The following is a 13,519-nucleotide window of genomic DNA, read 5'->3' as shown; positions in this document are numbered from 1 at the left end:
TTTTTCCTGCTCTGAGCGTTAGCGCATCCATAGAATCTATGCAGCACCGCATGTGCGCCCAAATTTCCACAAGCTCACTTCTTACATCGGTCGCAAGCTCTACTGACCCTACTCCTCTCACGCTCCTCTCTCCTTCTCTTTGCAGGTGGTGATCTCGGTTCATCCGAACTTGCGCTTGCCGGGGTCACAGTCGTGACTGCTTCGATGCCGTTGGCGGGTGTCCATCTAGCAGTCGATGCATGCTTCGGCTCCACGTCGGCAGAAGCCGTTCGAGGAGGATTGTTCTCGTTCATGGCTGAAGCTTCGCGGTTCGTCGTTCTTGGCTCCTTGCTCAGGTTCAGGAAGTGGAGTCAGAAGTTAAGAGCTCGGATAAGAACATGATGAAGAGCCGGAAAAGCCGCACGCTAAACCCAAAAAGAGGAATCGCGCACGAGGCCTCCCAATGCCCGCAGAAATGTGATGCAATGCGCAGAATAGAAATAGCGGATGCTGCTTGTCGTTTTTATTCCACTCGTTTTTGTGCTACCTTTCGTAGTTATCCCAGCCACACCCTCTCGTTGCATGAATTCTTCACACGCAATGCCTGAGTGGCATCGCACCAGTTTCACCACACTATGTATGCGCCATCCTCATTCCTACATCGATCGACATCGCGCTTTCCCATTCTATTCCCTTGCCAGATCCAACACCAGATTCGTACCTCTACATCTGTCTCATTTCCCAAGCCAACTTAAACACACCGTGGCTTCTCTTGCGCACTACTCACTCATAAGCCCTAGGCGCAAACTCGACATCCAACTCCTTAATCGTATCCCAACAATGCCCCAGCACGACCTTCGCATGCGTCCTCTTCTGCAACCCCTTAATCATCTGATGACTCCTGACCCACGCATCGTGATCTCTCGCCAACCACCCCTGCGGCACGCCATCCGCATAATTCTCCTTGACATGATACTGATCACTCGTAAAGATCCACGTCCCACTCTCTTTCAAATTCACCTGCATGATGGTCAGTCCGGGGGTGTGTCCAGGTGCATGATGTAGATTGATTCCAGGGGCGATCTCGTAGTACGACCCGTGGAAGGGGACCCAGTTTATGTCGAAGGTGAGGTAGTGGGGAAGGTAGACCCCTAGATCTGTCTTGGTGGCGACGCTGTAAAAGGCGTGTTTGATTTCGAGTTCGTGGACGTAGACGGGTACGTCTCTTCCTTGGAAATGTTCTAAGCCACCAGAGTGATCGAGATGAAGGTGGCCTATTATAACCATCTTCACATCATTGATGCTGTGGCCGGTCAAGGCAATTTGCGCGTCTAGATTCTTAGACGCGTCGTGATCGATTCGGGTGAAGATGTCTTGGATTGGTGGACCGACGTCTTCGGGGTAGTTTTCCCCCGCGCCGGTCTCGTAGAGGATGAGGCCCTCGGTTGGGTGCTGGATAAGGATGCCAAGCATGACCAGTTTACGGCGTTTGTTGGTCGGGTTTGGGTTTGACGATGAGGACGCGTTTGCTGCTCGGATAAACCACCCGTCGTCACATTCTAATGTGCCCAGGTTCAAGACCTGATGTGTGTAATGTTAGGATGGCGTAGTTGGAATGGGGCCTGTGGAGTGATGTACCCATAGCTTGGTTCCCTGGTTTTGACTGTCAGTCGCATGTTATTCTCAGTTATTCGTGATTACATACACTGGGAGCTTGGTTGATCAGATCCAGAGAAGATGCCATGACGGATGACCTACCTAGACACGTCTGACGGGAAAATTCGTCTTTGTGAACCCTTAAGCCAGCACTCTCTGTATAGGTACATATTCTGTGCCAATTGCGTACTGGTTTTTGCAGGTTCCCCACAGGTCAACATAGAATCACCATGACTGATTCGTGACGGGTATGAAAGCGATGAGGGGTAGCTAGATGTATGCCCCGCGGTTCATAGGTAAAGTGGGGCTTCTTTACACAGCCGGTTGGTCGTTTAGCATATCTGGGCAAATTAACGGAGTTGGTTGGTTGGGGTTGAGCAAGGTGTGCTCGCACTGAGACCCCGGATTGCGATTACCCGGGATCACGTATTGTTTACATCATGAGAACGCAATGTCTTGTGTTTGAGTCAGCCTTCAATCCCGCGGGACGTACGCGCGACTACGCAGAGGCCGTCAGTGGTCCGACTGAGGGCATACAGACTGACCATGGCCCATTAAACCATGAAGTCAAGCTCGCAGCCACGAATGTATGCTGGACAGTGGCGAGTGAAATAATAAGATAGGAGGGATCAAGGGAATTTTGTACGGGAGTCGAAAGAACGAGTTACTGTGTCTACGATTGTTGACGCGGATGGAGGGTGTGAAAAGTAATGATCCTGGGGAAGACACGCATAGTTTGACGAGATGCCAATATAAGCTGAACATGTAACAAAGATTGGACGCACCCTGCGGACATCTCATCTGGTTCAAGAGGTAAGTGTTATATCTTACCGTCGGGCATGGTTTGGGATTGATCTTCTCGCCGAGTCCTCATCGAATCGTATGACGTCCCGAGAGTACACATGAAAAGCAGTTTGAGAGTTGTGACACTAGACCGCCGGGTAATACGAGAGATATTCGGAGGCTGACAAGTGCATGCGCAGGAACCTTCATTCACACTCCACGGCCACGACGCTCCCTCGGTCTCGTCAAGCGACTCTACTCCGTCCTCACGACGCAAACTGATGGTTCAGCTGGAGGTCGCGCTGGCGTAGCAACACGAATTTCCGTGTAGTGCCGTGAGTACGTCTCTCGGGGCCCAAGCTGAAGTACAAATACGCGCGATATGCCGTGAGACTTGTACGTTGACTGAGCCTGTGGTGGTTCGGACTGTAGTATAGAAGATGTCAAATCTCAAAGCCACCTTCCTGTTAGAGCCACTGCGGTGAGACGACCTTGGCGTGTCGGACGAGATTACACGTTGCGCGTTCGTCGGCGTGGTAAGCACGAGAATGGCGTAATTGCCTGTGCAACTCGGGGAAGGAGCGTGCTCTCCTGCCAGCTCTTTCTGTATCGATGAGGCTCTTGCCCGAGTTGAACTTCAGTCGTACGACAACTGAGACGATGTCAGTCCAGCTGGAGAATGACGTTGGGTTGGTCAGTCGCAATCCACTTGGGAACCACGACCGGAAGGTTTATTGACGCGTGGAACAGCGATCGTCGCCGGGTTTTGGATTTTGTGGGGTTTTCAGACGGTTCCATGATTCAGCGCGGGGCATCTTGCGCTGAAACGGGACCAAAGGGTTATCTACGCGTCAAGCGTCTACAGGAGCGACGAGGAGAGCAGTCCAATACGCTGGCGCGATGCGGTGAGTGGAACAAAGAAACATAGAGTGTGGTGGTTGAGGCAGCTGCGGGCCGGCCAGGTGAGCAGGCGTCACCCTCCCACCGGGCGCGCTGGGCAATCTCCGGTCGGCAAGAGGTCTGGAGAAGGCATGCGACCCACGACCAGTCGATAGCGACGCCCCTTTTCCCCAGAAAAGTCGAGCCATGCCAGGGTCCTTTTTTGATCTCAGTGTCGTCGCATACGTCTTTGCTTTTCAATTGCACCATCTGCCATAGCATTGACGCTGTTACGTTGCTCAAACATAGCCCGGGAATACCTTCGTCGCTGCACTCTGGACCGCAGTCGCAAGGTGCTGTCTCGCCCCAGCCCTTTCATTTCCCCTTCATTTCGCTTTGCAAGCCGCTATTCTCCCCGGGGACCAACTCTATGACCAGGACCAGCCTGCGCCTCACATGATGAGTGATGAGGCTGTGAATCCCGCTGGCCACGCCGCGGTGGAGACGTCCGAGGCCTCGAATCCGCTGTCGCTGGTGCCGTCCAATGTGCACAGCATCACGTCGACCAAGGGCCCCGCGTCTCGATCATGGCTCAGTGGTGTTCGCCGGCCACGCACTTCGCCAGGCCCTCGCGCGTTCTCCCTGAAGCGCACGCTACTGAGTGTAGACGACGACCGCAGAGACTCGGCCCTAGCACCGCCAAACGGCACTACTTGCAACGAGCCACCTTCACCGAGTAGCCTGCGCAAGACCCCCAGTCTGCCTGCTATTGTTGTGCAGGATGAACGCGCCTCAGGCACCAAGAGCCAGGCGTCACAGCGCCAGTCACTCGACGCCGGCGCAACGGGCGAAGACGACGCCAACTTCTCGGGTATTGACACGTACATCCCGACTGGCAGCTTCGACGACCTCTCCTCGGACGCGCAGATATCCTTTTCGAAGCGGGGCAGCATGATGTTGGGCGGCAAAAAGGCAAACAGGCGGAGTAAACAGATGGACCTCCTTGTGGAAGGCGCGCCTGCACCGAGCACACCACCGCGACAAAAGGAGCAGGCGCAACCCGACGAGTCACCCAAACCAGACCCCTCACCACCCGCTCCCGCTGCGACACACCTCTCACCGCGATCCACCTCACGCTACTCGACGCGAACTCGATCCGCCAGCCATCGGGTACTGTCGACCGACGAGATGACAATGTCGCGCAAGGTCCGCTGCATGTACATGCATGGCAATGAGAGTGCTGCCAATTGGGATACACCTGAAGCAGAGACGAGCAGTGTGCAGAACAGCTACTTGGGCAACAGCGGCGTTACCAACACTCCGGCTAACGGCTCGTCGGTGCTTGGAGAGGGCAACGAGGACACAAGCTCGCTGATCAGCTCACGGCACGGAAGCGTCATTGTCAAAGAGCCTACGGAGGCAGCCGGTGGACTCGAGGACTGGGCGGATCTTGAGGGCGGAGAAGTCGATCGCTATGGCTTCATCATACCCAAAAAGACCAAATCGAAAACCAACGGCGATGGCCCCGACGGCCCCGACGAACCCCGCATGCACAGAGTCACAACAACACTACAACTGCTATCCGAGGAGCCCAGGCGGCGGCGCCTAGGTCGGAGCGCATCAAGAGCACGCTCTGTAGACCCGCGTACAGGCTCACCCAAGCGGCGACTTTCGGGCAAGTCTTCTAGACCCGCCAGATCAATCTTCTCGGGTCGGACGTCAGACACGCACAGCAACCACAAACCCCTGCGACATGCGACGAACAGGCTACCTCACAATCGCGACCGCAGACTAAGAGACGAGGCGAGCGATATGCTCAAGCTGCCTCCGGGTTTGGCTGAGGTTGCGGAACAGGAAGAAGGAGGAAGAGCCGCCCAGGCAATGAAAGCGAAGGAAATCGAGCGTAACGAGAAATGGCGTAGGATGGCCAAGGTTGTCAAAGCGGGGGCAGATAAAGGGGGAATGCTATTCGAGTTCGATACCAAAGACCCCAAAGTTATATCTCGCACCTGGAAGGGCATCCCGGACCGCTGGAGGGCGACTGCATGGTATTCGTTTCTCGCTGCCAGCGCCAAAGCCGACGCGAACAGTCCGACGGAGGAAGAGCTGATCGAAAGTTTCTATGAGCTGCAACTGGAAAGTTCTGCAGAGGATGTGCAGATCGATGTAGACGTGCCGCGCACAATCAACAGACATATCATGTTCAGGCGGCGATACCGTGGAGGACAGAGACTACTGTTCCGCGTGCTCCACGCAATGTCACTTTACCTCCCCGAGACGGGCTACGTCCAAGGCATGGCGGCACTTACCGCAACGCTTCTTTGCTATTACGAGGAGGATAGAGCCTTCGTCATGCTAGTGCGGCTGTGGCAGCTCCGAGGCATGGAGAGGCTTTATGAAGCCGGTTTTGAGGGGCTCATGGACGCTCTAGATGACTTCGAGCAGAACTGGCTGCAGGGCGACGATGTCGCGAAGAAGCTAGTAAGTTACTACTGAAGAGGCTGACGTCCTGGCATACATGCTAACCAAACTGTTCAATAGATTGACCTTGGCATTACCTCCACCGCGTACGGTACCCGCTGGTATCTGACCCTGTTCAACTATTCGTTACCTTTCCCAGCTCAGCTACGCGTCTGGGACGTGTTTATGCTACTGGGCGACAAGTCTCATTCCAACTCGCCCAACTCCAAGTTTAGTGGAGACATGGATGTGCTACACGCGACCTCGGCTGCGCTCATTGATGCGACAAGAGAGATATTGCTCGACTCTGACTTTGAGAATGCGATGAAGGTGTTGACATCGTGGATTCCCATCAAAGACGAAGAGCTGTTGATGCGCGTAGCGAAGGCTGAATACAAGATGCGCAAGAAGCGAGCCAATGCCTAAGCGGTAGGCCGGCGCTTCGGATTCCTGGAACTTGACACCGACCCGATGGAAACGCGCGTGCCCTCGCAAGCGGCTGCATTGCAAGTTGGAGCGCGGACACTACCAAACACGGAACCACATCCACACGAATACTTTTCCTTCCACACCATTTCTAGAAGCCGGCAGTCGATCTTGCAAAGTGGTGGCTTGCGATGATTTTCCACCGGACACATGGCTACAACGTGGCTGGCACGTTTTCCAAGATTTGCGACATCATTGATGTTTGTTTTTTTCCGGCTATTCCAACTACACGTCCATGTTTTTACCCGCGACATATCACTTCCCCATTACCACTTGGGCGCCCATTAGCGGTGCAACGTGGACGACACCGCCATCAACGTGGTATGAGGAATGCTTGACTCGCTCACGTCTGAGCTACCTTTCTCCGAGGATGTTTCGGGACAGCGTCCCTTCGCCCGATGGTTGGGTCCTGTGTCGCGATGACTTCTTTTCTTTTGTTCATCTGAGGACAACCTCAGACGGCGGCGCATGCATGGAATGACCCTTTATCAAGATACCTCTTGCTTTTCTTTTCTGTCTGCATTTTCACCGGTCAAGACATAGGGAGCATTACGGTTACATATATTCAGCACAATTGAGACCAGATGTAGTAATATAATAGTTAATCGCCTACCAACATGGATGTGTTACCGTTAAGGAACAGTCCATACATAGAACATGTTCTCGAATATTGAAAGCTTCTAGAAGGGCAAAAGATTTGCACATAATAGATACGCGTTGGTGCAAGATCGCCGTCTAAAGATAAATCCAAGACCAAATGGAAGTGATCATCGCTTCGTTGGCGGTTGACTGACAGCCCGGCGGACGGACTGCGGCGGCGGGTAACAGGGAGTGCTGCTGGGTTGATCGGGTTGTGGCTCCACGCACGGGAGGGTAGAGAGATCGGGAAGGTTGACGGCCGATCTTCCAAAGTTGCGGTAACTCCTACGCCGAGTACAACATCTGCTCAGGCAAGGTATCCAAAACTCGCAGGTGTAGCGGCGCACGTGATCTTAGATCTAGAAGGAACGCTGATTAAACCTAGCCTCCATGCCTCTTACCAGGCCGGTTATGAAAAGCGGGAGCCAGAGGAGTGTCTAAGACGTACAAGCACAAGAGTGAGGCACAGGTGCTGCATTCGGGCAGATACTTCAGCCGACGTACAGCCTAATGGTGGAAGAATACACGATCAACACTCGTGCTGGGCGAGCAAGTATTGCCCGAGTGCAGTACTCGTCCGGTGTACAGTTGTGTATGTTGTGTCGGTAAAAATAACCAAGTGGCCCGGGTAGAGTTGCGTTGGTGCCCGATGGGGCAGTCGTAGATGCCGATTCGGGTGGCAAACTGCCGCGACTTCCTGCCCCGACTAAGATATTTGCCTCCCACTACGCGTACAAGTTTGCCCCCCTCAACTACCGCGTCCTCGTAAGTGGGCGACTGCTTCGACTATCTTCTTCCGTCTCAAGTCGCAGTCGGCTACCCCGAACGTGAGGACAGCATGTCGTCTTCCGTGTACGGGTGCCAGACCCGGTTTGATCAACAAGACCAGAGCAACTCGACGCTGATCTATGGTCTGATTTTCTCAATGTGAAGCGACGATCAGCAAAACTATCCCTCGATCGGGACATCAACCATGTGCAGGTTGCAACAACCTTCCCGCGACTACGCCACTTGCTACAAATAACTGAGGAAAGGCAACCGATGGCGAGATGCAAGTTTTGTCGGAGGTTTACACCCTGGAGGACTAGCCGGTGAATAGTCATTCACATCTCGGTACGCTAATCGGCTGACTAGCCACGGTTCCAATAGCCTACACAATGGAGACGACAGATCGACCCCAATGTTGCAGCTTACGTGCGTCCAATGCAGCTGTCAGCGACTACCCGCCTGGCATTGTCGCGTCTGTCGCAAGGCATCGCGATCAGAGAGAGTACGCCGGCTCCTCTTGTCCACTGACTACTGCCGCAGGAGTGCATTAGCAGCTGCTTCGCGGTTAGCTATTTGTCTTCGAATCTCCGATCATGACATGAGGCCATCATCCAACAGAGCCAAGGCACAAGCTTGAGTTGAATTAGAGGCTCTACTTCTGTTTTTATTCATCCCTACTGCAAGCCTCATCATTTCCACAATTGAAGATGCTTGGCTCTTCTCGCACGGCAGGAACGATATGCTTTGACGGTGCGTTTTTGGAGTATGCCGCCATGAACAGACAGAACGCTTGTCCCCTGCTGAGATGTAAACGCTGTTGGCGACGGTGAACACAACCCCTCTAGCATCGAGAATCCACTGCTGTGGTTCTGGGTGCAAGCCTGGCCATTGCAGAGGAAGCTACACAGATTGGCTGTCAAAAGCCTGCCGCATTTTGTCCGTGTCTTGCTTAAGACACTCATTCTCGTTGGTCTTGCACACCCGTCTCGACGACGTGCCGTCCAGAAGAAGCAAAATCCTCAATAAGACGATTACTAAACCCACCTCGACTCCTACGTAACCAATCCGGCGGTTTCAGGTCAAGGGATTGTCGAATCTGTGAGAAAAGCAGAGCCTTCGCCGCACAATCGCCCCAGAACGATGTTGTCTTGTCAACAGCAATTTCGCCATGGTGTCCCCATTTCGACTGCTGTTATGATGCTAAGCAGCGCTGGGGCGCTTTGATTGGTTCCAGGACTAGTCAGCCGGGGCCGGAAATCATACTCAAAGATCCTTCGTACAGATCCGGTGCGCCGCGAGTTTCACGTAGATCCGCTGCATGAACAAGATAGGTATAGCTTAAGCGCCGACGCGGAAATTTACGTTTCTAGTCGATCGTTCGAGCCAGCACCAGGCGCTCGGGGATTGCGCAACGCCGCGTCTGTTAACCCTTCCCTTCCCAAGGATGGCTTGCGAGCTGTCATCTGAGTGTACATTACGGGCTGTGGTGGGAACGCACAGTCAGTGCTGGCGTGTCGCTAATTACACAGAGCTACTGACGGAGAGCAGCGCGCACGCGAGGATCAGCAGATTGGTTGCCTCATCGCGCACCTCCAGCACCTCCAACTACTCCAAGTGACACTCTTTCGGGTCTTGCGTCGGCTCGATGATCGGTCATCTTATCGATTGAGCATGCCGTCTGTCACGCTATGTAGATCCGGAGGGGTCCCTCAAGGCTGACAGGTTGAAGTCGGTCCCTTGCTCCGTGCCACCACTGTGCTTTTCATCCAGGCACCCTCAGCCGTTGACGCTATGACGGCATGTGTATACTTGTTCGGGCATCACACTAAACTGGGAACAGGTTCTGCAACAGGGCCACAGGATACATTTCCACCAATTCCAAGGTTTCGCGTTGAAGCACGGCGGCTCTTAGAACACGAAAACCTCATTTCACGCTTCCTCTTCGGGACATTACATGGCTGAGGTCTGACGATGGTGACGACCCTTCATTTCCTATCATGCAAGCTGGTCAAGCTAGGTTGAGCCAGTTCACAATCCGGGCAGCGGTAATCTTGCGCTCGCTTCCTCCCGGACGTTTGACCCTGCTGGCTGGTGTTAGCGCACGGCTCAGATTTCCCAGGCCACGCCATCCAGTCCACATGCCTTGAGCCTCGCTCTCAGCCACAGGCACAGATGCCACGAACCTGGCAGCGATGGTGGTCCAGAGCAGAGCTGCACGACAAATTACCGAATGCGTGCTGGATGCTATTCCGCCCAGTGGAGGCATTGTGATCCAATTTGCGGTCATCCGCTGCGGCCTCACGATTGCGACAGCTGAGCGGTTCAGTACGACCAGAATGGTGCCGAAGTATTCGAGCTCGTTTGTCATCCTGTGCAGCAGAACAAAGTGGTCGCACTTGGAGTATATGAACATCAATCTGTTCACTTCCAAGCATACAGGCGTCATGGGATGCTAGAGGCCAGTGTGGCAGTATCCGCGACGCCAACTCTAAACGTCTAGCCTCAGGCCAATGTATCATCAAACTACCGTCGCTGAGTTCGAGCTGAACTTGCTTGGCTCGCGAACGGGACGTAAGTAGTTTTGCGGCATATACCAGCGCCACAAGTGGGAACCGCTACCAGATTTTGCATGAGCCGGAGGCCTTCTCCAGGCGCGTCACATGGTGGGACTACAAGAACGCGCACTACCACTTCCAACAACATTGCACTTGCTGACAACCATCCCGTTTCATGCATATCCCTGCAAAGGTCCCCTCCCACCTTCGCGTACTCAACGCCACATATCGCCCGTCCTTGACGTACGGCCTGCCGTTTGCTCGTGCTACTCTCAAGCCATTGCGGCCGTCATCCCCGTTGGTTGGTCCAATTCCAGTCGGCCCTCTTCCCTTCTTGTGCACTATTCCCCACCGTTGCCCATTTTCACTTGCCTCTCTCTAATCTGGACTTGATCGACCACGCCGGCCCACGCGAGCTTTTACGGGGCTTGATCTTCGTTGCATGCAGCGTCGCCTGTTACTCTTCCATTTGGTCTTTGTCGCCCTGCTTTAACGGCGAATCACATCGGGGCTACTGTGCCAGGGACATATTAAGCCTAGACCCTAGGGCAACGGCTACGATCCTATCCCGGGCCATTTGTGGATGGTGGTCCCGGTAAACGTAGTCTGGTGAATAAGTATGTACACTGTTCCTTCTCCTTCCGGACCTACGAATTTTGGCGCCACCCACCGACTCATTTCAATGTTGAATTGCTCCCACGACATCTACCATATCGGCTCCACCTACCTCCATGTTGCTCACACTCTCTAACCCGGTCAAGTCCGATTTCGAATACAAACCTCATGCCTACTCTCCAGCCTTCTCATCCTCTTCGGCTTCTCGTTACTCAAACAGGCACCACCGTGGGCTATCTCCACCTCCAGAGACAGTCAACTCCTCCCACACCATGGGCACACCTCATCGAGGACTCCCTCCTCCCTCGGCGATGACGCTGCCAGATCCCGCACGAGGACCTCCACCAATGTCATCGTCATTGGGCCAGTTACCCCCAGCGCCTTCGCAATGGCAAGGTGCAGAAGATGGGATGAAGAACTGGTTGGCGGCCAAAGCTGAAGAAGAAAGACGTAAGCAAGAGGAGGAAAAGACGAGACAAGAAACTTTACGACTTGAGCAACGCAAGGTCGAGCAGTCCATGCTCCGAGAGTCTATGCAGGGAGGAGTACCACCTCACCTCGTACCTATCATTTTCGCTGGCATCGGCGGAGGGAACCTCGCAAACATCAGTGCCGAATGGATACAGCAGTATACAACTCAGGTTCAAGCTGCCCATCAACAAGCGCAAGTTCAGGCACAGGCACAGGCGCAGGCACAACTTTCCCCGGATCTTCGAAGAGACCCGAGATTGATCGGACAGCAGCAACCAGCAGTGTACCCTGGCCAGCAGCAAGCCACCCAACCCATACTACCTTCGACGTCAGTCCTACCCGGGCAACCATTGCCGCAGCAAATTCAACCTCCTCCGCTTTCCGCAAGTGCGTACAGTGGTGGACAAACATCACCGCACTCACGAGCTGCACAAGCTGGTCTTGGTGGCCCTTCTGCAGCAGCTCCACGCTCATTACCTCAGTCACAGCTTCCCCGATTGACTACGAACGAGATGACGGTACAACAGCCCCCTGCCGCCCCTGCAGGCGTGCAGCAATTACAGCAGACGCAGACACAACAACAAGAGCAATCCTCCCCCTCGATATACTTTCATCACTGGGTACCTCCGTCCTCAGCTTCACAAGAAAAGAGTGCTAGTGGGAACCCGCCAGCTACGCCATCAGGTAAATACAAAACTTCGCCTGTTCACCAGTCACGGCAACGTGCTGCGTCGCATGCGTCTGACCTAGAATACACCAGCTCCCCCAAAAAGCGCAAGGCTCAAGGCCCTCACCCCCCTCCACCGCCGCCTACATCGGCGCCAGGATCATACACATCACCATCCTTCTCGCACATATCGTCGTCATCGACATCGACACCTGGAAGAAGGGGACACGCTCGAAACCGATCAGATGCATCCACGAGAGCGGCGGAAGGCTCCAGTGGCTCCTTGAGCCGACGAGGCACCATCTCGGGGCTTGCGCACGAGACAATTGTGCGGCAAGGCGACATAGCAGAAGAAGCAAGGGACGCAGACGACAAGGTACAGTCCAAATCGGACCATGCATATGCAACACCGCCTCAGCGGAATGAAGCTCGCGGTCAGAGCCAGCAGAACTACGCGCCGGCCTCAACATCTGCTCAACCTGAAACGCCAAATCACGCGACAAGTCAGCAATGGAATCGAGGTTATACGTCATCACCCAAGAGAGAAGCGGGTGACCATTAGATTGGGACGCGATTGCAGCATCGTAATGCACGAATCCGGATTGGCGGCTATTGCGATCGCTATCGGTCCTTCGATAAGCTCACATCTTCTGCAATTCACCCGAGCGAACGCGAAAGCGAGTATGAAGAAGTCGGCACGGCAATCGGGCATCAAGCAAGAAATCTCGCCGCTTGCTGACGAAGGCAAGAGAAGGTGCGATTGCGATTATCTGCAGCAGTTGCAAGCGAAATGAGACACAGAACATCAAGACATCCAGACCTCACATTCCGGCCTTTCCACTTCATCTCAAAATCTTAGTGCACGGCCCCGCAACCCCACCTAAGGAACCCTCTTCCCTCATCTCTTGAAATTGCATCGCAATGTCGTTCGCGGGCTGCATACACACGTCACGCATTCGACCCAGTCTTTTTCCTTTGCTCGCACAGGACGCAGGCCTCGCCCGAGATGACAGCAGAACATGTTGTTGCAATCGCGAAGAACGGACGTTATTTCCGGATCCTGCCGTTGACCCCCTTCGAGGAAGGCTCCGATCTACTGTACAGGCTGCATATCTAGGCCTTTTCCTTTTTTGCAATCGAAGACATGCTGGTTATATCTGGCGTTTTATCGCGGCGCATCGGCACCCAGTCGAGTGTTAGCATGACTTCAACATTTTCCTTTCGTTGGCATGGCCGAAGAGGATACTGCAGCTAGGGTTGCTGCTATCAGACGGCGGCCTGTTCTGCACACGCCGCTTCCCCGCCTCCCGGCTGCATCGTCTATCTTGATCTTGGTGCCTCTGGTCAGCAGCAGCCGCAGCCGCCACCACCACCGCGTCTTGGTTACTCAGTATGCGCTTGCGAACCCCGCACGTTGCGAAACATGCGACGTTTGGTACTCTGGATGCATCTCGTAACGGCTGCAGTACGGGCATTATTCCCATTCTCGCTGGTCGGTCACTGTCCTGCGCGGCTTACCTTTGCAAGCTTGATTTGGATTGCTATACTTGGTTCGCATCGA

At 54.2% G+C, this 13,519-nt stretch overlaps 3 protein-coding genes across 3 annotated transcripts; 2 read left to right on the top strand and 1 right to left on the bottom strand.

Moving 5' to 3' along the window:
• Window positions 1-762: 762 nt before the first annotated feature.
• On the bottom strand, window positions 763-1,723 carry J4E88_004499 (uncharacterized protein; the record flags this gene model as incomplete). Its single annotated transcript, XM_049398144.1, has 3 exons — window positions 763-1,560; window positions 1,618-1,632; window positions 1,685-1,723. The coding sequence occupies 3 exons, from the start codon at window positions 1,721-1,723 to the stop codon at window positions 763-765; spliced, it is 852 nt and encodes a 283-aa protein (XP_049255705.1).
• Window positions 1,724-3,753: 2,030 nt separating this feature from the next.
• On the top strand, window positions 3,754-6,183 carry J4E88_004498 (uncharacterized protein; the record flags this gene model as incomplete). The annotated part of the gene is made up of 2 exons (XM_049398143.1): window positions 3,754-5,778; window positions 5,839-6,183. 2 exons carry the CDS (start codon window positions 3,754-3,756, stop codon window positions 6,181-6,183), a joined length of 2,370 nt encoding a protein of 789 aa, XP_049255704.1.
• Window positions 6,184-10,936: 4,753 nt separating this feature from the next.
• J4E88_004497 (uncharacterized protein) lies at window positions 10,937-12,520 on the top strand (the record flags this gene model as incomplete). Its single annotated transcript, XM_049398142.1, has 1 exon — window positions 10,937-12,520. The coding sequence occupies one exon, from the start codon at window positions 10,937-10,939 to the stop codon at window positions 12,518-12,520; it is 1,584 nt and encodes a 527-aa protein (XP_049255703.1).
• Window positions 12,521-13,519: the final 999 nt, after the last annotated feature.

The sequence above is a fragment of the Alternaria novae-zelandiae genome (genome assembly GCF_023758075.1).
Source record: "Alternaria novae-zelandiae strain BMP 2774 chromosome Unknown scaffold_8, whole genome shotgun sequence".
Taxonomy (NCBI): domain Eukaryota; kingdom Fungi; phylum Ascomycota; class Dothideomycetes; order Pleosporales; family Pleosporaceae; genus Alternaria; species Alternaria novae-zelandiae.
The sequence above is the reverse complement of the archived record's forward strand: the minus strand, read 5'-3'. Positions and strand labels throughout refer to the sequence as shown.